General features: G+C 49.4%; 1 protein-coding gene across 2 annotated transcripts in view; it reads left to right on the top strand.

Annotated features, from left to right (window-relative positions):
- Positions 1–26,644, top strand: part of IGSF9B (immunoglobulin superfamily member 9B) — a 98,257-nt gene that overhangs the window by 33,535 nt on the left and 38,078 nt on the right. For both annotated transcript variants that reach the window (XM_054049514.1, XM_054049515.1), the window contains exons 4-9: positions 4,794–4,945; positions 8,322–8,439; positions 12,297–12,438; positions 12,793–12,938; positions 18,074–18,216; positions 25,351–25,491. In XM_054049514.1, coding sequence (XP_053905489.1) covers positions 4,794–4,945; positions 8,322–8,439; positions 12,297–12,438; positions 12,793–12,938; positions 18,074–18,216; positions 25,351–25,491 — 842 coding nt within the window. The remainder of the gene's footprint in view (positions 1–4,793; positions 4,946–8,321; positions 8,440–12,296; positions 12,439–12,792; positions 12,939–18,073; positions 18,217–25,350; positions 25,492–26,644) is intronic.

Raw genomic sequence — 26,644 nt, 5'->3', positions numbered from 1 at the left:
GCTTTTGCGGGTGGATTTCGGGTTGGGTTAAGTAACACACATAAATGAAACCCATCTCGAGTTGGCAGCTTTTGCCCATCTCGAGTTGGCAGCTTTTGACCTGCTGCAGGTCAGGACTAGCCGAGCGGTGTGTGGAGGAGCCCCGTCCTGGAATAGCGGGGACAGGATCAAGGTATATGCCAAGTCCTGTGTGGGAGGCCTTGGCCTGGAATAGCAGGGAGTTCTATGGGTCAGGATTTACAGGAACGAGCCGATCTGGTGATAAGAGAGGGATAATAGCTAGGGATGCTGCCGCCCAGGATAGCTGTGTACCAGCAGGAGCAAAGGACAAGCTTACACATCATCTGCCTATTCAGTGACACGCTGCCCTTCTGTAGCACTTCCTGTCCCAGAATTGCAAATGCTTTAGACGTGTTAACTAGTTAAGCTTTGCAACCCCTTTGTGATTTGGCCAGCGGCTGTGTGTGGATTGCTTTTCCTACCTCTGGAGTGGAGCAGGGCAGCTGTTTAACAGTGCACGGCGGCACTGCGCAACAATATGAAGGGCAGGAAATAGACGCCTGAGATCAGTTGAAACTGCAGGTTGCCAAGATGCTATTAGCTAGCAAGGGGCTGTTAACCCCTCCCCTTACACACAATGTCCCCAAGGACCTTAAAGGGACACACGTGGTGGGGATTTCAGTTTTACATCTCCTCTAGAAGCTGGCACCTCCAGCAGCAATGGATAGGTGTAGGGGGGTAGCTTAGAATAAGTAACATTGGGATCGTTTCTGTCTGTGTAAAAGCAGACATAATGATTAGAGCAAAGGACTGGGAGTCAGGGCTGCTGGATTCTATTCTCTCTGCAACTGACTTACTGCGTAACATTGAGCAAATGACTTAACCTTGCAAAGCCTCAGCCTCCATGGCTGTAAAATGGGGCTAATAATATTTCCTTACCTTCCAAGGCGAGGCTGAATTTCTTGATAGGTTGTAAAGAGCTTTCAGATCTTTGAGTGGACGGTTCTGGGGAAAGGCAAAGCAGTAGTTTCAATAAACTAAAAGACACACAGGAAAGTCAGTGGCCTCTTAAAATAGCTCTTGCCACCCAAGTTAGGCATAGGGAGAAGGCATGAGGAGAGCGGTATGAGAAAGTGCAACTTGCCCTAGTTCAATGAGCCCTTTGCACTTGTATAACACCTTTCATCCAAATGCCTTAAAATAGTTTGCTCAGACAGAGTCCGATTGTGCTCCCAGAGGCACCTGTGCAACCCTTTGGACATGAAGTCCATGGGGCTGCATGGGCATAGCGAAGGGTTGCATTTGGCTGTATTTAAGCTTCTCAAGATCCCTAGGAAAAAGGTACCGTTCTTCTTCTTCCCATTTTACAGCTGAGGAAACTGAGGCAGGGAGAAGTTAAAGTTAGCATTTCCCAACATGGTTTCTGATTTTCTGATGGCTCAAGTTGTGGGTGCAGGACTTGAGATGACTAGGGCTTGCACTTGATTTTCAAAACCAGTGTGAGACGGCTCCAGCTGAGGTCAATGAGAACTGCAGGTGTTCAAGTGTCTCAAACTGAGCACCTAAAAATGGAGGCAGCCAAAGTCAGACGTCACTCTTAGAAAATTCTGGGTAATCTGACTTGTCCAGGATCACACAAGTGAGTCAATGGCAGAATCAGGAATAGATCCCCTGGGCCTGGACTCCCTTTGCTGCACCTTAACCGCTACATCATTTGTCTCCATTCATTTGAAAGCAAATATTTTGACCTAATTGCCATGGTTCTTTTCCATTCCCAGTGTATTTGAACTTGGGAGTTGCTGGTAGGAAGTGGCAACCCGCTTACAGGGATGTTGGCAGCTTTGTGGAGACCCCAGTCTAAATTGTGTGTTTTGTTTTTTTTTAAATAATAAAACAAGTTTTCATGACTTTCAGTGAGAAGAGAATTTGTTTCATTGAACAATTCCCTGCATTGTTCACAGCTTAAACGCAGCAGCATTGTGGCTGGTGCACTGCAGCATTGTGGCCGGAGAACCAGGAAGTGAAACCAATCAGTCTAGTTTAATTGTCTGAAGTTAATGAAATGCAAGAAGTAAACTAACTTGTGGGCTGGCTCACTTGCCCCAGGGGGTTAGGTTTCCATCTTGTCCTGTTCAAGAACTAAAGAAATGAGACCTTAGCTTGGCGGAGTGCAGATCCAAGAGCATGGATGTAAGGTCCTTTTTGCTCAACCCAGGATGTTAGGAAAATTCCAGCCATAGTCCAGTCTCCTTTAGGCCCCCAGTCTAAATTGCCTGTACCTCGGCAAAGAGTAATGCCTCCCTCCAGATCAGGGTTACGTGCCGTGTGTGTAAGTGCCCATGACTGAGCCTAGAGAACGGTTCTCCCCTTTTGTCTGGAGGGCTGGGAGGTCCCTTTGGATCTCGGCTAGTCACTGGCACACTTCGTAGATAAGATCATGCTGTCCTGGGCTGATGCAGGGTCGCTCCCTCCAATCCATTCTCTAGTGCTTTGTCCAATCTGCTTCCCTTGAGGCGTCTGTTCCACAGCCCGATAGATCAGGAAGATCAGATGATACTTAAGCCTGCGTTTTCCTTTTCTTCGAGTTATTCCCCCCCAGCCCCAGTGTCTTGTGGAGCAGCTCTCCTCCCTCTGCACATCTGCAGTCTGACTGCTTGGGTTGGGTCAGGAAGCGGAGCAAGTTTTGAACATAGGCAGGGATGTGTCCCGAGCCTAATTAGGGAGCAGCCCCGGATCCTAGTGGGTTTGAGATTGACTCCGTTATTAACTTGAGCAAGTCAGACTGAGTCACCAGGAAGCAGATAATCAAAACAGAGTCTCCTCCCTCCCCTGCCCCCAATACTTAATAATCAGGAGAGTCTTTGGAAGGGCCCATGAGGAGCAGAGATGGAAAAGCGCATGTGTCAATGCAGGGGGAGTGGACCGTGGTGCTCTTTCCCCTGTGTGTAGGGGGCCCTGCAGCGGTTGTGGTTGTAGCCTTTGGGGAGGGGAGGGGGTTTACCTCCTGCACCCGCAGCTTTAGAGACTCTCCCTCCTCCCCCTGTGCCCCACTGGAGGGCAAGGTGGGGGAGTGGAACACAGGTGGTGTGTGTTGGGGCGGGAGTATGTCTTTGGATGCTGGCGTGCCTGTCTGTGGAGACCTGTGTGGGGCAGGGCAGGTGGTAAGTGCTTCCCTGAAGGCTTCTGTGTGTGTCCATATGTGCTGAGACAGGTGGGGGATGCTCCTGAGTGGGGCCCATACTTCACCTCAGCTGCGCATAGCTCTTGGAAGCTGCATAGACGGGAGAAGGTGCTGCGGTACCTTCCCACAGCACCTGCCATGGGACCAGCTTAGCCGCTGCTTCCTCTCCCTTGTGACAGGTGCCCATGGTGGCCCAGCATGGAGTGGAGGCCGGTTGGGAGGAATACCTGCCCCTTTCTCATGGCACGGGCTAATTCTTTCTTTCCCCTGGTATGGCTAGTTCCTATGCCACCCTCCCCATTCAGGGGTGAAGTGTGGTGAGCCCTGGAAAGCGGCAGGTGAAGGTGACCCCCTTCCTCTCCCTTGCTGTCTGTTTCCAAGAGACCCTGTGCCATTATTCCTGCAAGCTTTCCTCCAAGATAGCCCGTCGGAGTGCCCCGTAGCCTTGTGTTGGCTGCATGCGCCCTGTCCCACGGAACTTGTTTCTCTGTATTTCATACAGTGCTGAGCACGCAGGGGTTTAATAACCGAAATAATCATCTTAATCCTCTAGGCCCAGCCGTACAGTATAAGCAGAATTGCTTTTAGAGGGAGGGCTTTAGTGCTTCTGGAGCGCATTAGCTCACTTAGTTTTCTTATGAAAAAAAAATCATTTGGGGGGAAAACCACATATACTTCTTTTCAGCGTAGATTAAATTGCCAACATGTCTTCCTAGAAAGTGGGATTTAACTGCGCCTGATAATTAGGGGCGTGCTGTAATTCTGCCAGCCTCCCGAATCGGAAGGAGACTCTCTCTCTCTCTCTCTCTCTCTGCAGTGCAGTGTTTTCATGTGTTGTGACAATAACAAGTTAATGCATAATGGTGGGGAAAGTAACTTGGAACTGTAAATGGGGAAGCGCCTGGAGTGGGAGGAGGGAGCTGGGGCTCTGGCACGAACCATGGCTGTGACACCTGGAGCCGGTCGCTTTACCTCGCTGTGCCTCAGTTGTGTACTTCACAAGAGGATTGTGAGGCTTCATGGGTTAGGCCAGCGCTTTCAAGAGTGGCCTCAGTTTCTGGGTGTTCAGTGTCCCGCCCCTGGGGTGATGCCCAGAAGGGCTGAGCTTCCCTCCCCCGACATCCTGCAGAAGTCAGCGGGAGGGAGCTGCAGGTGTTCAGCACCTTCGAACACCAGCCTTGACTATAAACAGAGGCATCTGAAATTGGTGGGCATTTTATTTTTTTATTAAGTGTTGGCCTTGCTGTTTGCGACTTGTGCTGCTATCCTCTGATGGAGGGAGCTAGGGACCTGCTCAGGGTGCCTGTTGTTTAATGAGGACAGGTGACTCAGGGTTGGCTTTTGGCTTTTATTCTGGACTTACTTCCAGCTGGAGTAAATGACTAAAGACAGTGCAGGCAACTGTATCGCTTACTGCTCTCTTTGGCTTCAGTCGAATGACTCATTCCAAGTGTTCGGTACATGGCTGTTGGCCGCTGCCTGTCTGCACTGCAGGAAGGGTGTGTGCAGGTAGACCATCCCATGCGGCCTGGTGTGTAGCAAGCGGCCAGGATGGATTGATGGTGTGTTTTTTTGCTGAATGCAGCATTGCCTCTCTGTGTCTCCCCTGCAGCTCCCCCCACCTTCACGGAAACGCCCCCCCAGTACGTAGAAGCGAAGGAGGGCAGCAGCGTCACCCTGACCTGCATGGCTTTCGGGAACCCCAAACCTATTGTCACCTGGCTGAGAGAAGGGGACCTCGTAGGTGCCAGTGGGAAATACCAGGTAAGTGCTTGGCCTGGTCAGCTGCTGTAAATACTTAACCCTGACCCCTGTGGCGGGAGAGCCTGGTGTCACCACTGCAGTGAGTTGCAGGGTCTCAGCCTCGATGTAGAGGAAGCTCCTTCATATATCAGTTTTCTGGCTAGTATCAAACAATAGCCCATGGGACTGAGATAGCAGCTGCCCCTGCTCTCGCGAGAGGTCCTCTCAAGGTTGGATTGGGCACCAGGTGTACAGAAGACCACAGGAGGTGGCACAATCAGGTTTTCTTAAGGAGGGGTATGGATGTTGCTGAAGCAGCTGGTGTTCCTGGAGCTTTTCCTGCTGCCTCAGCACTCCCCCTCCCTCCACAGTCTGTTTCCTGGCTGCCTTTTGAGATTCAGTTTCTCCTGTCTGTGAACTGCAGGTAGCATCAACAGGCCTTGACCTTCCTCCTTCCGGCCTGCCGTGGCCATGAAGGTTGGGGAGCAGCGCTTGTGCCTGGAGCTTGCTAGGCCTGGTTTCCATATGGGCAACTGCTTTTCTGATCTTGTTTTCTCACCCCCCACTCCCATCTCTGTTCTATTCCATCTTCCTTCCGGCTACACTTAACCCACATGAAGGTGCCAGGCCCCCAGAGAGAGCTTCCCGTGCGCCTCGGAGAAGGTTTTCTCTGCTGATGAGATGCCTTCCTGAATGCAGCCTGTGGGAGCTGCTCGGGTTTCCTTCCCCCAGGATGGGATCACGGGAGGTTCTGAGAAGCGGCTTTGGAAGTCCTCAGTTACTAGAAACTCCCAGCCTGATTCTTCACTTGCTTTCCCCTGATGTGAATCAGGAGTAACTCCCTGGAATTGCAGCCTGGTATGGGAGGGAGGAGAGCCAAGCCCTTCGCCCTTACTTTATCTGGAATGGAGGAGCTGGCTGGGACCAGGCAAATGCTTGATCCAGCCATCTACTTGTGCATCTCCACACGTCCATCTGTTCAGTTTGCTCAGTCTCCCTCCTCCCCTTTTTGTCTTCCAGTTCTCTATAAAATGTGGGTTTAAAATCCAGAGTGTTTTGAAATGTAGAGTAACAGTCAACGAGTCCTCAGCTTGCCTCCCCTTGCTCATCCGCCCCGTGCTGGGGGCACTATTCCTGCCCCGCAGTCTTGACTATGTTGTTGCTTCATCTTGTCCCCTCTGTACCCATCGGTGCTGCTCGGTGGCTTTTCCTTCCTGGGCTTGTAGTGGTTCTTACCTACATGTAGGGATGCAAGGGCCTTGCAGGCAGGAGCTCCGGGTCCCATCTGAACCTGCACCGAGAGAAGGGATGGGCCGTCCTGAACTGCAGCTGTGGATGCCACAGCCTCGGTCTGAAACCCAGGCGCTGAGGCACTGCTAGGCCTATCCCAGCCCTGGACGCTGTTGCCGTGTATGAGAGGCACAGGCCAAGCCCACTGGGTTCAGAGGGAGCAGATCTGGCTCATAGTCTGGATCTGACATGAGTTTTCTTGTTCTCCTTGCCAGTGCTGGAAATCTCCCTGATAAGGAGGGATGTGTGTGTGGGGGTGTTGTGGGGAGGGGAGTGCCGGCAGGCAAACGTGGGGGGCATTCACTTGGGGATTGCAGCACTGGGGTTCCCGTGACTGAACAGGGTCAACTAGGAAGATTTGTTCCCTCCTGTGTCAGTCCCAGCCCCTAAGAGATCCTCCGGGTGCCTTTGAGCCTCAGTCCAGCCAGGGATTCCATACAGCTGTAATTGGCAAATCAAGCATTGGAATCAGCGCAGGCACTAATGAGAGTCATTAGGAATAATTTGTTACTAATTGAAATAGAAGGATGAGGCAGAGTGAGTGTCGGGAAGGGGGGGCAGATGGAAGTGGGGTGAGGCTCTGGCTGTGGGGGAGGGGGTGCGTTACCTCTGGGTTGCTTCCCTCCCATCCTTCTGCATAGCGAAAGCTGTATCCTTTCTCTGCTGCTTGCCCAGTGACTGGAGGGAGGAGCTGTGCCCTTCCCCCACCTCTCCAGCCCTTGCTGCCATCAGAGGCAGGAGCCCAGCCATGCTAAGCAGAGGATGGGGAAATTGAGCAGGTTTGATAATGGCTCAGTACAACACTGTCGATTGCACCACAGCCCCTGTGGGACAGGTTTCTGCTAATGTGCCTGCCTAGAGGAAGAGGGGAGGGGGGGAGTTGAAATGGGGATGGTAGGGGATGACCATTACACATCTCCTCCCCTGCTGAGCGCTGGCAGTTCCTCGCTAGGCAATCTCTCACCTGCCAGCAATAATGGACGTGAATCGCTGGAGGGCTTGAGCAGCCCCCACTCCTGCCACGGAGGGGAGGAGGAGGAGGAAAGGCAGGGAAGGAAGCTGCTGCGCAAACCGGGGAGCATGCAGTTGGTGGTAGTGAGCGCCAAGCAGCAGCCGCAGATGATGATGATGTCTTGGTCTCGTGTCTCAGCCCTGCAAGGGAAGGAGGCTGGGACTGGCTTACAGCACCTTGAGTCCCTGTGTAAAAGTAAGGCATGGACTTGTTGGGCCAGATTCTCTGCAATGGAGTCGGTGGAGTTACACCTGCGGAGAACTTGGCCCAAGTGAAAGGTTGGACTAGTGAAAGGTACCACACTGTTAATCCACAGCACGGGCAGGGCTATGCATGCTCCTCCTCATCACCCGCCTGCCAATGCACCCAAGCCTTGCCTTAAGGAGATCACCTCTGGGAATGAGAGACCTGCATGTCCCCCTGGTTGGGGAAAGGGGGCTGGGAGTCGGGCTGTGTTCCCAGTTCGGTCTGCATCACTGTGTGACCTTGAGCGAGTCACTGGACCTCAGTTTCTCTAGCAGTGACAAGGGGGTAATGAGAGTAGCCCCCCTTTGTGAAGAGCTTTCCGGGTATCTGGATGGAAAGGCCGACAGAAGTGTTCTAGCTGACGTCATCCCTTGGCCAGGGGCAGCAGGGCAGCGGCAGGCCTCTAACTCGTCACTGCGACGGCGTGACGTTGGCTTGGCGGCTGGGAAGGACTCAGTACCATGGGGTCAGAAAACCTGCTCTGAACATGTGCAAGGCAATGGTGAGATCAGCTCTTCTAATGGCTTGGGGAACAGGGAGCCTGCCATGCAGATACCTTTGGTCCCTCCCTACTGCTTTATCAAAGGACATTAGCCCAGTCCTTATTCAGTCCTGGCCTCCCGCAACCTCTCCTCACTCGTGCATTGCTGCAGGCAGGGAAATTCAAAAGAGAAAATTCTGAACAGCCAACAGTGTGTCTGTGCAGGGGCATGCACGCCAGCCTGGGGATGGGTGACCGTGTGGATTAGTGCACCGTTGTGAGGCTCTAGGATGGGGGTGTGAGGTGGGTGCTGGGCGTTAGCATGAGTGCTCATGTGTGCTGAAGTGTCTCCCTTGTTCTTGGTCCAGGTGAGCGATGGGAGTCTGACTGTCGTGTCGGTCAGTCGGGAAGACAGAGGCGCTTACACCTGCCGGGCTTACAGCATCCAAGGGGAGGCTGTGCACACCACTCGCCTGCTTGTACAAGGTAATTCCTCTCATGGGAAGCTCCTTGTGGGATTCCTAGCCCTGTGCTTCAACCACGCTTAGCCTTGCAATGAGGGCATCTCCAGAAAGGTGGGCAGAGAACGGAGCGCCCTCAGAATTGGCACTCGAGAGCCTTGTCAGTTACTGACTGGCTACAGGAATGATGGGAGTTTAAACCAGCCAGTCACATGCTGCCAGGGAAAGCCCATCCGTCAGCATTGCTCGTATATGCTGTGGGGAAAAATGATTGCGTTCAGCTGTCTGTTGCTGATACAGATAGAGATTCTGGTGGCAGTACACAACGGTTTTTTTTCTTTCTTTTTTTTTTTTTTCTCTAGAGGCTGAAGATGAATATAGCAGCCAGTAGGAAAGCAGGGTTTTGTTCTTGGCTGTGCGTCAGTCTTCTAGGGGTATTCCATGTGATCCAATGTACAGCGGCATGAGCTAGTGGTTAGAGCAGGGGATTGGGAGTCAGGACTGCTGGGTTTATTCCAGGTTCTGTTGCTGACTCACTAACAAGTGCGAATCGCTCTCTCAGCTTCGCTATCTATGAAACGGGGAGTTTTTACCTCACATTGGGGTTGTGAAGCTTTAATGAGTTAATGTTTGTAAAGCGCTTAGAGCTCCTAAGTTTAAAGCTCCATGGAAATGCCAAATGTTTTGAGTTCTACTGGGGAAAAGTGCTATAGAAGAGCTTAGGTGGTATTATTATTTTATTTATTATCATCGTCCTATGTAGTCCAGTACATTATTAAACATTTGTATTCCTCAGACAGCTTGGGCCTCATTGCGCTAGGTGCGGTACATACATATGATGAATAATAGCCCTTTCTCTGCTGTCTAGGCCTGTATAAAATAAGGCATGTGTTGTACAGCCTGGTGTATTCAGTGACTAGCGTATGCAACATCTCCCGCTAAAGGGCTGTGAGGGGAATATGCAGCTCTGGTGTAGGGACTGACCCGGCCCGTTCTCCGGCCTGTGCAGCCTCTTGCACGAGAGACGTGGCCTCCTCCCAGCCATCCATTAAACATGCCATCAATAAATAAACAAGGAAATTAAGCCTAAACCCGAGATGTTTAAATAACATTACAGGCTGCCAGCTCAACTGACCAAAGCAAGGAATGCAAAGTGAGGGCTGATGCGGCATCCTATAATATACACAAGAGTCTAGTGGTAGCAGGACCTGTCCTGGGCCTTGAGGGACATATCTCATGCTGATTTGTCTTCCCTCCCTTTGCTCAGCAGACGTCCTCCGAACTATACTGTGCTTAGAGAGGGCTGTTCCGTGGCACAACGTGACATTGCATCTCCCCCCAAACTCGTTTTGGGAGGTGGTGTGTTGAAATGTATAAGGGGCCAGGCTGAACACCAGGAGACTGTGGTTCTCGTTCTATCACTGACACCCTGTGTGATCTTGGGGAAAGTCACAGCCCCTCCCCGTGCCTCAGTTTCCCTGCTTATAAAATGGGGATAACGATACTTGCCTGCTTTTCTAAACTGCTTTCAGGCCTGTGGAGGAGGTGATGATAGGAATGTCCTAAGAACAGTAGTCAACATGATACAAAACTGACTCTACCAGGTTTGATGGTGTCCAAGTCAGGACTGTCCCACAAATACTCGTTTTGGTGGCAACCCGCAACCTGTCCAGAAATTGCATGACACACCTGCAGCTCTTCATCATCCTGTCATTTGGTTTTATTTATGGGGGGAGTTATTTTTTTTTTTGAGGGGAAGTGTGAAATAGCTCTAATTGTACCCTAAAGCATCTAAAACCCCATTGTTCATGGGGAAGCAGGCAGTGTCCCCCACTCTCCCTTTAAAACTTCGTGTAACATGCAGAGCCTTATGTTAGGTCAGTCAGGCTTCCAAGTGTTGACAGTGGCTTCATGCTGCCGTCTGGATTAGTTCTGCTGATACTGTGGTCTATGGAGCACTTGCTGGGGGTCTGTGCCGAGCTAGCTGGTCAGGTGCTGGCTTCTCATTCGCAGCTGTTAAAATTGCATTAGAAGAAGCTAAAGATACATAGATACTTTGTTTCCAGAAGCAATTGCCACAGGGATGCCACGTGATCGCCAGGGAGGGAGATGAGCCACTCCCACGTAAAGTCACGGCTCAGACATCCACTAGACAATCTCTCTTAAGCTGTGATCCACAGGATGAAAACGTTTGCGAGCCCCTGTTTCAGTCTGTGAATCCCTGGTCTGTGGGGGATGTGGCATTGTGGGACTCCACAGTAATTGCTTCTCTGATGGGTCCACACCCCTTTTTATTAATAACAGAGTCGGGCTGTCACCCCAGAGGAGCCCAGAGCCCCTTTCAGACTTTGTGGGTGTGAACGCGTGCGCATGAGGGGGCATACATCTGCTGTGTTAGCACCTAATGGTTCTGCATCCCATTTATACTACAGCAAAATCTGCTTAATTGGGGCACCCCAGTGGAGGGCCTGTCTCTTTGATTAAGCAGCTGTCCTGATTAACACAGGCTCTAATGATTATTTTTTTTAAAGAAGTTTGGGAAGACTTGCAAAACACCAGAAAATGCTGTGCAGAATAAAAATGACACCTGCTGGGTCTCGTCCTCGTTGCAGGCCTACTTCCTCTCTCTGTATAAATCTTTTATTTGGTCAATTTCTGCCGCAAGATAAGGGAGCTTAGCATTTCACACCTATTGAAGCACTTAATAATGCTCTGTACTTGTACGCTATTTCCCATCTTCAAAGCGCTTTGTAGACATTAGCTAACTAATTCACATAGCGTTCCTGGTAGGTTGCTGCTGCCCTCCTGGTTTTTTTTACCCCTGGGCCATGTTTTTGTTTTCTTCTACCATAGACGGGGTGGAGGAAGGAATCTGAGATGAAGTGACTTGCCCAAGATCAACTAGGAAGCCAGTGGCAAAGCTGGAAATGAACTTAGGAAACTTAACTCCCAGTCCTCCTTGCTTTAACCACTAGACAGCATGTGCTACCATAGCTGCGAATAAAACCCAGGAACCCTGATTCCTGGACCTCGCTGCTGAGTAACCATCTCTCATCACAGGTGGTGTTTAAAAACCACTGTGCTGGTTCCTGGAAAGAGGGTGAAGGAGAGGAGGTAGCTTGGGGGTGAGCTCAGTGAATGGAGAGGTTAACAGAGGGTGCAGTGCGTGTTGTGTTAGTGTGGTTGGCCTGACGACAGCAGCAGGATGGGTGCCAGCCTGGATGACATTGGCAGAGCGTGCTTTGTTAAGCTGTCTGTATTCCCTGCTGCCTCCCCCCGCATCCCCTCTCCACTTCCGTTCCTTCCCCTCTTCCCTGCCGAGGGGGATCTCAGAGACTGAATATTGAGCGTCTGTTTCATGCGCTGAGCTCTCCCTGCGGAACTGATTAAAACTGCCCTTTTGGGGGGGAGTTTAGGGGGAGACGCCATAGACTAGCTAGCTGGAAGCCCTGTCCTCTCATCTAGACCAAGGTCAGAGCTTCTGCTGCTCTGGAGTCTAACCCTGTTCCGGTCCCCACTACCCCCCTTTTTTTGCTGCATCTGCATGATCCTCTTACAGCACTCCCTGCGTGCCTTAAAGGGACAGAGCCCTCTCCTAGGGTAGTGCTGGGCACCCATTAATCCCTCTCTCCCAGAGGGCCTTGGCTCATCAGAATTTCCCCAGTGCGAAGAGCTTTATCCCTAATCTAGTTATGTTTTGGCAGAGGCTCTGGGTTGAAGGCCCGTCTTGTGGGAGCCAGGCCAGTTGAATACATAGCGGTACTTGCAGGTGTCTGGACCCTGTGTGCTAGGGAGAGAGATGCTGCCTCTTCCCTGAGAGGCTGTTTATGGTCGGAGCTTTTTGGCGGCTGAGGTAACTGGTTTTCTCATGCTCTCCCTCAGGACCCCCCTTCATCGTTTCCCCTCCAGAGAACATCACCGTCAACATCTCCCAGGATGCCCTGTTCACCTGCCAGGCCGAGGCGTATCCGGGGAACATGACCTACACCTGGTACTGGGAGGAGGAGAATGTCTACTTCAAGAAGTAAGCTGGGCTCTCAGCCTCTCGGTCTGTGCTGGGAGGAGCGCCTCTCGTCGCAGAGCCGTTCTCTCTGTCTCTCAGTAAAGGAAGGGGTCTGCTGTTCCAGAGATCCCCGCATCCCCCCCCTCCGGGAATCAGGATACCCTCCCAGCAATGCGCCTCTGCCCCCATCCTGGGCCAATGCACCCGTCCAGGCATTGCTCTGCTGCCCTTGGGGTTGCCCTGACAGCTCCCTGCGGTCGGCTCTGAGAGCCGCTCCCTTCCCTGTATGAGGGGAACTCGGTACTGACTCCTCATTCCAGTTCTCTCCCCGCCCTTTTGCCCACCTTTTCCCTTCTGTTCTCTCACCCCCTGCAGTGACCTGAAACTGAGGGTCCGGATCCTGATTGACGGGACGCTGATCATCTTCCGTGTCAAATCAGACGATGCTGGGAAATACACTTGCATTCCTAGCAACAGCCTTGGCCGCTCACCGTCAGCCTCTGCCTACCTGACAGTGCAGTGTGAGTGGAGATGGTGGGGCAGGGAGGCCTGAGGGATCTACAGGCGAAACCTGCCATGCAGAAGCGGCGCCAGGGTTTTTGCCGCCCTAGGTGGCAGCGCTCCTCCTCTGAGTATTTGGCGGCGGGGGTCCTTCCGCTCCGCGTCTTCGGAGCACTTCGGCAGCGGGTCCCGGAGCGAGTGAAGGACCCGCTGCCAAAGACCCAGAGTGGAAGGACCCCCCGCCGCCGAATTTCCGCCGAGGGCAGCTAAATGCCGCCCCCCAAATCCTGCCGCCGTAGGGTCGCCTAGTGGAAGCGCCGGCCCTGCTGGCATGGGAAGAAGATGATTTAGATAATGTAATTGTTGCAATCCTGCCTAGAGGCATTCCTTGTGCTATCCCAGTGTAACTTTTAGGGTTACTGTGACATGACAGCAACATACGGGGTGAGGTGGAGGGGAATAAAATCACACTAGATTATTGGGTCTGATAAGATTGGCTGGCTGGCGGAGTGTGTGGGTTCATTACTTTGTTTAATGCAACGGTACCTGGCATTTGCCATAATGAATCAGACAGTTGCTGCATCAAGTACAGCATGCTGTCAGTAGCTGATATTTCAGAGGAAGACGAATACCCTACTCCCAGCTAACAGCTTGATGCCGTGCAGCATGGGTAGGATTCCTTCCTTGCCTAGGTACCCATCACCTGTATTGGCACCCACAATGTGTAAGATATTTTCCAAACACCCTGCCCCTGCCTGACCTGAAGCATAACGTTTGACCCATCTTTATTCCAGAGTTTTTCCACCATAACCCAAGGCAAGGAAATGCTAGCATACGCTCACATACAAAATACCCCAAACCATCCATGCAGCGTCCTCGGACCCTGATTCACCACTGCCTTGCATCTTGTCCCAGCACTTATCCCACTGCAAAGTGGGGATAAAATACTACTAGATCAGAAAGTTAGAGATTGCCCCCACTGTGTGCTGGCATAAATGACTGCACCTTGTGCAGTCTAGCTGTGATCTGGGACGTTGCTATATGGGGGAAGAGAGTGTGTAGAACCACTGTGACTGTCTGTCCTGGGCAATGCGATGTAGATCTAATTTACTGGGTCAGATATGATGGTGAAGGGCATTACTGAAATGCCTAAGGCTGATGGATGGGATTGCGCTCCTTTTTAACGTGTCTAGGTGCAAAGATTACTATTAGATCCAAACTCTCCAGCCTTTCAAATGCCAGCCAGAGTATCGGACTCGACTGCTGATGGCTGTGAACGCTAATAATAGTGTGTCTTGATTATCAGTTGTATTCCGTCTACTTCTGTGTGGGAAGTAGGGCCGTGACACATCATATCAAGTGTGTGGTTATATTTTTATGCATAATTATAAAAACCTGTTAATGCTGCCTTGTCTTCCGGGTGTGTTGGCATCCTGGAAACATTAAATACAAAGCAGTAACTGATCTAAATAAATTGGAGAGAGACGGACTCTGAAAGGAATGTTTCTCCCAGTGTCTTCACATTTAACATACCTCCCCTCCTACAGCGTTCTGTAGTAAGGGGCCAAATGACTGTTGCTTACAAGAGTGATGTTGGAGGCCGTGTGGCCTAGTGGATGGAGCACTGGCCTGGCACTCAGGTGACCTGGGTGCTATTCACAGTTTGGCCCCTAGCATGCTGGGTGTCCTTGGGCAAGTCAGTTTATCTCTCTGTGCCTCAGTTTCCTTGTCAGTAAAATGGGGCTAGTGATACTGACCTCCTGTGTGAACTGTTTTCAGATGCTCTGATGAAAAGTGCTACAGAAGAGCTAGGTTCTGTTGTTGTCTTGATTTGGCCTGTTACTATAGGAGACTGTGTAGCATTTGATTTTATAAGGGGAGGCAAAAATCTGAAGAAACCAGTGGGCCTTAGGCTTTCTCTTGAAGGCTAATAGACTCAGGCTATGGATAGATAATTAATAAATGTACATTAAGGAGCTGGGAGACCTAAGAAGCCAGTTCCTTCTCTTATATGAACTCACAGAGAAGCAAAGTCCAGAGCCAGGGAACTGTCCCCAGGAAGTGCCCTATTCAAAAGGATGCAAGTTTAAGGACTGCTTATAGAGGCATCTGGGCGGACCTCAGATCCAAACCTCACTGCAAGGCTCATAACCATCAGAAACCGCCCTGGAGAGCAGGCATACAAAGATGGGGTTTGCACACGTTTTTCTTTCACCTGAGTCCTGGAGATGCGGAGAGGGCTTCTTATATTTTGTCATTTAAAGCTACAAGGCGTGCTCGGGGTCCCTTCGCAATAATCAAGTTCCTTGGTTGGAATAAACACCTCTGCTTTTATCTTGTTCTGGGATCTTTGCTAATGCTCTGTGAGCTAGAGTGCCTCGTTTTCACACTGGTCAACTTTCTTCCATTAAAAGAGAACTACTTTTTGGAAGTAAATTTGGCACTGGTGAAAGGTGCCAGATTGGCAGCCTTGGAGAATGCAGTCCTCTCTCCCGCCTTACCTAGCAGTGCTGGGGCAGTGTCAGCACAAACTTCCCATATGCTGTTGAGTCAGGGAGCTTCATCTCTCATCTGGAAGGATCAGCTTTAAGATTGGTGGGAAGAGTAGGTGGGGAATTTGGTCTCCAGGGCCCATTAAGTCCTTGGCCTCTCTGCTAAGATTCCTCAACAAGAGGAGTGGGTGGGCAATTATTGTGGTGGTCCCTTCTCTGTTAGATTCTGGGCTGAAACCACAAACTTGTTTCACATAAGCCACCATTGCAGCTGTCAGATGGTAACAGCTTTTGGTAGTTACTGAACCAGGCTGGATTTCAGCCAGTGACCTAGAAGTGAAAGGCTCTGTAGGCCATTACTGATCCCTTGAGCTATCCAGTCTCGTTGATTACATTTCTTAAGACATGATGTTAAACTAAGGGGGAATAAAGCAAGTTGCATACGATAAACTACTTTCCAATCTGGGTTACGATGCCACTACCACAATCACGTGACCTTGGTAACTCCTGGCTGGATATTAGCAGTTTGGAGAGAGAGATTAGGGTTAAAAATGTCACAGTGAGCCTGTGGAATAAAAACACCTTCAGCAGTCCCATATTCCCCTGCTCCACGTATGTGCATCCAGATTCCTGCAAATATCAGTGCTGAATGGCCCCAGGACACAGCCAAAAAGCAATAATGTAAGATTCTTGTATGGGTTTTAATAATTCAGTTTCCAGCCTTTAATATCTCTACAGTTTTCTTGTTTTTTGTTTTTTCCCCTCTGGCCGGCCATCAAATCTGGAGATGGGGAAGGAAGGAAACAAACAACCCCCACCCCAAAACCCAACTAACAAGGATTAATTCTTTCCTGTTGACTGGTTCATGTTCCCATCAGTCTTAGAATGAAACCTTCCTTCCTGACAATGGCAGGGTGGTCCCATCACTCTGTACTTGTCTTGGGGAATTACTGACACCTTCTAACATTTTTCCTCTCTATATAATGTTTGGGGAACTGGAAATTAAGCAGGTGATTGGATAGCAAAAGGAGAAAGGGCGGGGGGGGGGGGGAAATAACTTCATATGCAGATACGGTGGGTGGGAGTTATATGTAGTTAAGTAGCACTTGAGGATTGTAATTTGACATTGGGGAATGGCATGTGTGCCCTATGCTATATCATCTTTTCAACAGGAACACCTTTTCCTTCCAGGTGCTTTCAGTTTAGAAGCTCTCCGATCTTCCCCCTCTCTTTACCCCCTCAAATAGGGGCTTCCTGTCTGCTCGTTTTCTCTTCCTTCCCCAGTGGTTCACAACAATGGACTCTCTTTACTCTCTCTTTCAACCCTTGTGTATTTCCTTCACTAGCTATTTTCAAGTAGCATGTTTTTTGTGGATCTGTGGAATGAATGGTGTAAATACCTATCCCTTCAGTATGGTGGGCAGAGATGTGGGGTCTGACAACCTGCGGCTCCCAACTTGGCTCACCACCTCTGTTAAAACATTGGAGTCACTAGTTAGCTGTTGGCTTTGAATTAATTGTTGCTGTGATTTGATACGAAGAAGCAAAACAGGGCATAACTCTGGGTTGTCTTTGCTTTGTTTTGTTTCCTTTGCATGCCACCTCTAGCTGGATTATCCACGTTGCTACTACGTCCTGTGTGTGTTTAGCTCCCTGTGTGCTCAGGGGAGTACCCTTGATGCTAGGGCTTACTTCGCTTCCTCGATCAAACAGTGTACTGAGTTGCAGAGCCTGGGTGGTTGAGGTTGAGTGAGAAGGAGCTTAGATTTTTGCGGGAGAGGGAGTGTTTTAATGGTGCCGTGCAGACACTTGTAATTATGTTGCACGTGTATTTTTCTTTGAACGGTAATTGTACATGGGCCTGCAGCTTAGAGTAGGGAGGTCGAAGTGAAATGCTTTGAGTATGTAAAGCTTGATAGACATTCTAAATATTTTTAATGGATTCGAAGAGGCTAATGGGACTATAAGGATAATGGTCTTCCAGGGCCAGGGGGTAATGGATGCAGCAGAGTTAGCGTTTAGGCTTTGCACTCCATTATAACGATGACGTTGACCCTTCCAAACCAGGGTACAGTGACCAGAGCATATAGCGGGGTGGCCAAAATTACTGACCCTATGAGGCCGAAGCCCCGAGACCTCCCTCTCTGCTGGGTAGAAGCCAGAGATGACATGGTGGGGGGGCACATGCCGCCCCAGATTTTTGCCAAGGTTTGCTGGCCCTGCTTGGTCACGTGGTGCCACTGGGTACCCTCCCTGCATGGGAGCTGCTGGGAGCCACGGCCATGGGGAGAAGCAGTGGCCAACAGCTGGGAGCTGCAGGGAGGGGCCGTTAAGGGTAAGAAGGGGGCATGACTCAACCTGTTGGGGTGGGCTGTACCTTTAAATTGTGTGCCCCACCACTCTCAGCAGGCACTAGTCGTCTCTGGCAGAAGCCCCTAGCCCCACCACCCTGCCACAGGGCAGAAGTCCTGAGCTCCGCCCCCCCAGTCTGGTAGGCGGAGAATGGGGGGACCGTGGGGGCTCTGCAAGCTGCACTTTAACTGTAAAAGAGCTGCATGCGGCTAGTGAACAGTGGTTAGGCCACCCCGGCATATAGTTTTGTTCATGTGGAGGGAAAAGAAGGGTAAGATGATTCAAAATAACTTCCTACTACTCCCCCCCAGATCCCGCCCGTGTGGTGAACATGCCACCCATCCTATATGTTCCCATTGGGATACATGGCTACATCCGCTGTCCGGTGGAGGCAGAACCGCCGGTCACCTTCGTCAAGTGGAACAAAGATGGACGCCCCCTGCGAGTCGAAAAGGTAAAGTTGTGTCTGGGCAAAGACAAACTGCTATTTTGGAAAGAGAAGTGGGGGACGCTTCGAATGTGGTGGGGAAGTGTCAAATGGTGACGCCATAGGGCGCTACGGGGAAGGGTCTGGCAGCATGCAGCCGTTGGTCCGGAGTTAACGGGGCGAGCAGGCATGTCACTGGGAGCTGTGAGGGAAGGTTCAGCCACCGTAGTGGGGCAGACAAGTCCCCAGTTCGGTCTTCGCTCACCAACCTGACCGGTTCCCTAGAGGACAGGCAAATTTATAACCGCCTGTCTGCCCATGAAATACTCCCTCCACTGCTGCCAGCCTCCCCTTGAAACCCCCCCACCATGCATACATGGGGTCAGCCATTCTCTGTGTCTCCTTTCCCTTTCTCCTCCCCCAAGCTGCTGCTACGGTTGCCTCTGCTGTGCTTCAGGGGCCAGAGACCAGAGACCGTTTCCTCCACCTGCCCCTGTAGGGGGCTTTGAGGGCTGCCCGTGGCGGCACTGAGCTACCCCTCTCAGCAGCAGGCTCCCCATATTGAGGGAGCACAGGAAGGAGGGAAGCAGCAGGGGATCTAGAGGACTGAGGGGGACACCGCCTGGGCTGGTCTTCAACCTTGTTCCCCTTCTCTCAGCTGTGTGTGGTGGTTGGTTGGCAGACAAGGAGCTGGTCAGGCCAGGGACCCAGTGGGAGAGGTTATGGCAGTTGGTTCAGAGTGGGCCAGTCAGGTGGGGATGCTGGTGGGATCTGGGGCCCAGGTGCCAAAAGCGTGTGGCAGTGGAAGTCTGTTAGTGGGAGGAGCTGCCTGTTCGTTCTTGCCCCAGGTGGCCCTGAGATAGGGACCGTCATACAAACATGCTTAGAGTACGACTGTGTTGCGCAAAAAACAACAAAAAACATGGCAGCGAGTCTCAGGGCCTGGGTCAACTGGCTCAGGTTCGCGGGGGGTTATGCTACGGAGCAAAAAATAAGTGTCAATACTTTTGCTTGGGCTCTGTAACGTGTGGAGGGGGTGACGTCTCGGACCTTGAGGTCCGGCCTGAGCGGGAGCATCTACACTGCTATTTTTACCCCTGTAGGTTAGCCTCACTCATTTAACCCAGGCTCTGGGGTTTGCTGCCTCTGCAGGTGTTTTTTTGCAGTGTAGACGTACCCTTTGTGTGTCCTTAACGTTATGGATTCCTGCGGTGGAAAACTTTCTGTTGAGTTGGAAATGGCCAGATTGCCTATTCCCCTTGTTTGTGGTGATTGTAAAATAAAGTTGAGAATGAAGGGCTCAATCCAGAAAAGCGCTTAAGAATCATAGAATATCAGGGTTGGAAGGGACCTCAGGAGGTCATCCTGTCCAACCCCCTGCTCAAAGCAGGACCAATTCCCAACTAAATCATCCCAGCCAGGGCTTTGTCAAGCCAGGCCTTAAAAACCTTTAAGGAAGGAGATTCCACCACCTCCCTAGGTAACCCATTCTAGTGCTTCACCACCCTCCTAGTGAAAAAGTTTTTCCTAATATCCAACCTAAACCTCCCCTACTGCAATTTGAGACCATTACTCCGTGTTCTGTCTTCTGCTACTACTGAGATCAGTCTAGATCCATCCTTTTTGGAACCCCCTTTCAGGTAGTTGAAAGCAGCCATCAAATCCCCCCTCATTCTTCTCTTCTGAAGACTACATAATTCCAGTTCTCTCAGCCTCTCCTCTGAAACTCCTCATAAGTCATGTGCTCCAGCCCCCTATTGCTCCAGCCCCCAATTTTCCCACATCCTTCTTGTAGTGTGGGGCCCAAAACTGGACACAGTACTCCAGATGAGGCCTCACCAATGCCGAATAGAGGGGAATGATCATGTCCCTCAATCTGCTGGCAATGCTCCTACTTATACAGTCCAAATTGCCATTAGCCTTCTTGTTGACAAGGGCATACTGTTGACTCATATCCAGCTTGTCGTCCACTGTAACCCCTAGGTCCTTTTCTGCAGAACTGCTGCCTAGCCGCTTGGTCCCTAGTCTGTAGCAGTGCATGGGATTCTTCTGTCCTAAGTGCAGGACTCTGCGTTTGTCCTTGTTGAACCTCATCAGATTTCTTTTGGTCCAATCCTCTAATTTGTCTAGGTCCCTCTGTATCTTATCCCTACTCTCCAGCGTATCTACCACTCCTCGCAGTTTAGTGTCATCTGCAAACTTGCCGAGGGTGCAGTCCACGCCATCCTCCAGATCATTAATGAAGATATTGAACAAAACCGACCTTTAGGGCACTCCACTTGATAGCGGCTGCCAACTAGACATGGAGCCATTGATCGCTACCCATTGAGCCCGACGATCTAGCCAGCTTTCTATCCACCTTATAGTCCATTCATCCATTTTTAACTTGCTGTCAAGAATACTGTGGGAGTATCAAAAGCTTTGCTAAAGTCAAGGTATATCACATCCACTGCTTTCCCCAGTTAATGCATCGTAGAAGGCAGTTAGGTTAGTCAGGCATGACTTGCCCTTGGTGAATCCATGCTGACTGTTCCTGATCACTTTCCTCTCCTCGAAGTGCTTCAAAATTGATTCCTTGAGGACCTGCTCCATGATTTTTCCAGGGACTGAGGTGAGGCTGACTGGCCTGTAGTTCTTTGGATCCTCCTCCTTCCCTTTTTTGAAGATGGGCGCTACATTAGCCTTTTTCCAGTCATCCGGGACATCCCCCGATCGCCATGAGATTTCAAAGATAATGGCCAATGGCTCCGCAATCACATCCCCCAACTCCTTTAGCACCCTCGGATGCAGCGCATCCGGCCCCATGGACTTGTGCTCGTCCAGCTTTTCTAAATAGTCCTGAACCACTTCTTTCTCCACAGAGGGCTGGTCACCTCCTCCCCTTACTGTGCTGCCCAGTGAAGACAGAAGTAAAAAAAGCATTGAGTACATTAGTTTTTTCCACATCCTCTGTCACTCGGTTGCCTCCCCCATTCAGTACTGCTTCACTGGGCTGCTTGTGGGGCTTTAGAAATAAGCAGGTGCTCAAGTGCTTTGCTGGATTGGGGGCACAGTGCTCAGCACCTTTCAGGATTGAGCCCTGAGCTGCTGGCATTTAGCACCTCCTAGAGGCAATACTCACTTCTATGTAGATGTCCCAACCTCCTCCCACTGTTTTATTCCCTTCTCAGTTAAACAGAAGGTGCCAGCCTCCTGCCCCAGAACAAGTCTCAATAGTATGCGCTGCAAAAGGGAGACGCGTGCTATTTTTAAGAGAGAGAAGCTGAAGGAGAACTCTGCCATTTGTGCTGAGTGCCAGAGCTCTCACCTCTCCTACACGTACAGAGTCATTCTGCCACTTGCCCTCCTTCACCTGGGGGATGATCAGGGCCCATGTTCCCTAGAGCTTCCATCCCTAGAAGACTGAGCATGGTGTAGAGTAGGAGGGAGAAGTGAGGGTGGGAGAGAGGAAATGGAAGGGGGAATACACTTGGCCAGAGAGAGGGAATAAATGCTGAGTTGAGATGTGGGGAGGAGGTGTGGTCTGTCTCAAAGACTGCAGAGGAAAACCCTTTTTAACAATTACGAAGAAACCCCAGCAAGCTGGAGAAGGAGAAGCAGAATGAAGGAAAGGAGTCGGGGGGGAAAGGAACTTGTGTCTGGCTTTCTAGAAGGCATGTGAATTAGGAATCTGACTTAATGGTTTGGCTCTTTCTAGCAGTAACCCCTCTTCCACTAAAAAAATATGCCGTCCTGTGGATGCAGGGATGGATAATCTCCCTCCGTCTCAGACTCGCCCCCTGTGAGTGTTTATAGCCACCCCCAGCTTTCTATTGCAAATATTGACAGGCTCAGGGACAGCTCTTTGTAAAGCCACCTTTCCCATCAAGAGGGGGGGAAAAAACCCTGGACTTCATGTGCCAGTTAAACGTATCCTACCATGGAGTCTTTGGCCTAGGTTTTCATATAGCTCCTATCAGTGCAGTATCTAAATCTCACAAACCTAATGCCAGTGTTGCTGTTAAAGTGACCACCTTGGCGACTCGGCATTTTATGGGAGGCTGATGTTAAAAGCCGTTTTAAAGAGTCTCCATCCTGCTATAATCCTGGTATAACAATCCGAGCAAGGACTTCAGGCTTTTAATATTTAAACTAAACATTCAATATTTACAGTTTTGGTTAAATATTAAAGGTTTAAAGTTTTTTTTTATTCTGACTGTTCAAACCAGGGATCGCAGCGGATCTAGAACATGGCCTGTCATCTCCGGTATCAGCCTTGTATGGCATGGGCATCTCCGATGATGTGATTTCCATAAGATGGCTGCTGTCAGTTGGAGGAAATTCAGAAATTCCAGTTGTGAATATAAACTCTTGCCCCAATTATTCTTCGGGGAAAGATCTCCTTTTAGTTTGTTTGGCTGAGGGAGCTAGCTATGGTCTAGATCAGTGGTCCCCAACCTTTTTCATCTGGCGGGCGCCAGACGACGAGTCACGGAGGACCGTGGCGGCGGACAAGCATCCACTGAAATGCCGCCGACAAGCGGCAACGTCAGTAGGTGTCACCGCCGATTTTCCTCTGGATTATGCTGCTTGTTGGCGGGTGCTCATCCGCCAGCCAGTACGCGGGTGCATTTAGATGCCCTGGCGGGCGCCATGGTGCCCGTGGGCACCGCGTTGGGGACCCCTGGTCTAGATAATACTTAGTCCTGCCTTGAATGCAGGGGACTGGGCTAGATGACTTCTCAAGGTCCCTTTCGGTTCTATGATTCTATGTTCTTTCACCGTCCTTGGCCCCTTTAACCTGGGCACTGCACTCATTTTAATACCAGAAAAAAGGAGTGGTGGCAGGTGCTGGATCAGTAGCCCTGGAGACAAGCATCCGTTGTCTGCAGCACAGGAACTGACCATGCCAATGCCTGTCTCAACCCTGCCCTGTTGTTGGGTCCACTGCTAGGACTCAGAGAGGAGTTCAGTGTCTCTTGCACATTGAGTCCTTGACCTCTCTGAGGAGAATAACAAAGGCCCAGTTGTGCTGATGACTTTTTTTTTTTCTCTCTAATGGGGATACAAAAGAGAATGGACTGGGACCCCCACCAATTCATCTGCTGATAGTAATGACTTCTGAACACTACTGATCTGGGTAGTGTATTTAAATTAGTGCCCACGGCAAAGTATTCCATACCCCATTACCAGGGCCCTGTGCCAACGACTTTCCCTAAAGCAATAGATTTATACCATTCAGATAGATCCATTATAACTAGCCATCACAGCTGGTAGCCGCAAAATGATTACAAACATATTTTTAAAGCAGTATTTAAACCCCACTGCGTTCAGAGGAGACTTTTTTGTTTTGTTTATGAAATCACAAGGAAAGTAACCCTGGTTCTGGGTGTGATTCTAAGTGTCTCTTTAGATTGTAAATTCCTGGAGGTAGTGACATTGCCACGCTGTTTTCCTTTTAAACCCGTTGTTACAGATAGCATCTTAAGTGCTTTACAAACATTGGATATGTTACCTTAGGAGATTTTTTTTCAAAACAGTTTAGGGGATTTAGACACACACCTTCCATTATATTTAAGGTAACGTATCAAAATCTCAGCCATAGCCTGTATGCAGCAAATAGGCAGAAGCAAAATGATGGGATTCACCATTTCAGTGCCACTTGACACCAAGCACCTGGCATAAGCCTGGTGATGGTCCGGAGAAATGTTAGCTTAGTAAAAAACACATCTGCTTTTGGCTGCAGCACTGTTGACGAAATTGGTTTCAGCAGCTGTCATGTTAAGTTCAAACTCTGTGTCTCTTCCCCACTGCTGAGGAGCTGAATCAGAATGATGTGGAGCGTTGGAAGAATTTCAGAGAAGCAGCAGCAGCAACATGACTTCTCTCAGGAAGGATTAAAAGAATTTGTTCAAATGGTGTTTTGAGTGGGTTTCGTGACTCGGTACAAATCTTTAAATGGCAGAAATGTTGTTTAGGGCGGTCCAGGAGCAAGGACTGGGAGTAAAGTATCAGAGGGGTAGCCGTGTTAGTCTGAATCTGTAAAAAGCAACCGAGGGTCCTGTGGCACCTTTAAGACTAACAGAAGTATTGGGAGCATAAGCTTTCGTGGGTAAGAACCTCACTTCTTCAGATGCAAGGCCAAGAGAGATGGGAGTTACCCTGAGGCCAATAGAAGTTATTGCTGGACTGTGAGTAATGGCATGAAATTGAACGAAAGAAAACTCGAGCTGAACATCAGGAGGAAGTAACTTCCCGAGATCAAGATTGGTTCAGTTTTGGAGTGTTTGCCCGAAAGAAGTGCTGGCACCTCCATTGCTTGGAACAATAGAAACTAGATTGAATAAAATCTATTCACCAGCGAATTAGACAGCAATCCTTCATTAGTGCCTGGGATGATGGCCTTGGTGGGCCTGATACACTTCAGGTATTTTCCATCTCTGAAGAGAGGATGTCACTTTGCAAATAAAATTAAACCTCTTAATGAGACCATTTTTGCCCCTGCTCCCTGGAGGTAGGAAACTATAGAGGTTAAGGAGCTCTGGAATGCTTTGAAGAACATTTGCACCATCTGGATGTTCCATTGCTGTATATTGGCTCCTAAAGGTGGTTTCTATGCTCTTCGAGTAGCCTGGCTTTGTGGCAGACTCGAGGAGAAATGTGTGTTTTGTTTTTTGTTTTTTTAAGCCCAGAAGGGAGACCATTATGCTAATCAAGTCCAAATGGGCCAGAAGAAACTATTCTAATCATCAGGTTGGCATCTTAGTGGGTTTTTCATAATCTAGAGAGAAATTCAAGGAGCTGAAAAAGAAAAGTCCTGGAGTGGTAGAAACTCTGCAACCAGGGAGCAGAGGTTCTAATGCCTGACCATGAAATTCCCATTTGTCTGATCCACAAAGGGGATCCCATTTATGATACGAAGCTATCGTTAGCAGCTGTGCTGTAGTTGAAGGTGTTGCAAGGTGGGAGCAGAAAAAGGACTAAAGGGTCTCAGACAACACACAGGATCTCCAGTCCAGAAATGATAGGGACTCGTTAATCCATTCTTAAGTTTATTTGTAATAAGATTTGGACAGCTTGCAGAAGCATTGCAGGCAACATTGAGGGGATGTTTTGGGATCATGGATAGCAATAACTTCTATTGGCCTCGGGGTAACTCCCATCTCTCTCTTGGCCTTGCAGTATTCTGGCTGGAACCTGCTGGAAGATGGGTCAATCCGAATAGAGGAGGTAACAGAGGAAGCTCTCGGCACTTATACCTGTGTGCCTTATAACGCCCTGGGTACGATGGGCCAGTCCCCCCCTGCCCGACTGGTACTGAAGGTAACATACCTGTTCGATTCCTTGCAATCAGAAAACTTTCAGTAGTTTCTTAAATGATGGAATTATCATGCCAAAGAAGAGTTCTCTGGGGTGGTGTTGGGGATCGATGCACATGCATGTGTTTTATAAAAATCAGGATGGATAAAAATCTTTTTTTTTAAGAATGAAGTTTTTATATTGAAATGATTTTAAAAAAATTACACGTCGCTAGTTCTTTCCATTGTACAGTCTTTAATTGCTGCAATGGATGGTTTGTACTTGTTTCTTTAGCTAGCTTTCGAATAGTTAGTAGTTTCAGATTTTTACACTTTTTTTCTACGAAGTTTCATACTTCAAGTGCTCATGTATGCTGTAAAAAATAAGTGTGTGCCCTCAGTAATGGTTGCACTGTGCACGAGCTCAAACACAAAATTGATCAGCAAATAGCCTGTGCTAGATTTGTGACCAACAATACCTTCATATATATTGAAGTTTTGCAAGTTAAGAAAGCTGCAGTGTTTGAAATGGGTTATAAGTCTCCATCAGGGTTTATAGTTTAAAGTCAATGGGACTTGTGCTCCTAAGTTACTGGGATGCTTTTGAAAATCCCACATTAGGTGCATAAATATGGGCATAGGCTCCTATTTTTGGAAATTTTGGTTTGTGGGTTTTTTGTTTTTTGTTTAAATCACAAGAACTTTGTGAAGACCTTGAGTCAAAATAAGTTACCATCAAAGCAAAGATTTTTGCCACTAAAAGATTTTATAAAAAATATAAAATTTTAGCCCTCAATGCTGCAAACACTTATGCACATGCTTAACTTGAAGCACATTCGTACTCCCAATGACGTCCACGAGACTGTTCTTGGGAGTAAAGTTCCTGCATAATCTTTTTTTAAACAAAAAGACAAGCTCAGTGTTGTGTTGGTTAACGTTTTATTTTGAAGTTTACTTGGCAATGATTTGTAAACCTGTTAAAGCTTTCAACATAAAGAAAAAAGTTAGTTACATAGCTGCTTAAGTGTTCGTAAATTCAGGGCCTTAATTTCCAATATTTTTGGCTCTCCCCACCCCCCCCCCCACATTTTGTTATGTTCAGTTCAGAGATGATACCCAGCTGAGTGGTCCTCTAGAAATTTTCCCAGCATTTATAACTTGCTGTAAGCTTAAGTTGC

The sequence above is a fragment of the Malaclemys terrapin genome, chromosome 15 (assembly GCF_027887155.1).
Source record: "Malaclemys terrapin pileata isolate rMalTer1 chromosome 15, rMalTer1.hap1, whole genome shotgun sequence".
Lineage (NCBI taxonomy): Eukaryota > Metazoa > Chordata > Testudines > Emydidae > Malaclemys > Malaclemys terrapin.
Note: the sequence above shows the minus strand (reverse complement) of the source record. Positions and strands in the feature narration are given on the sequence as shown.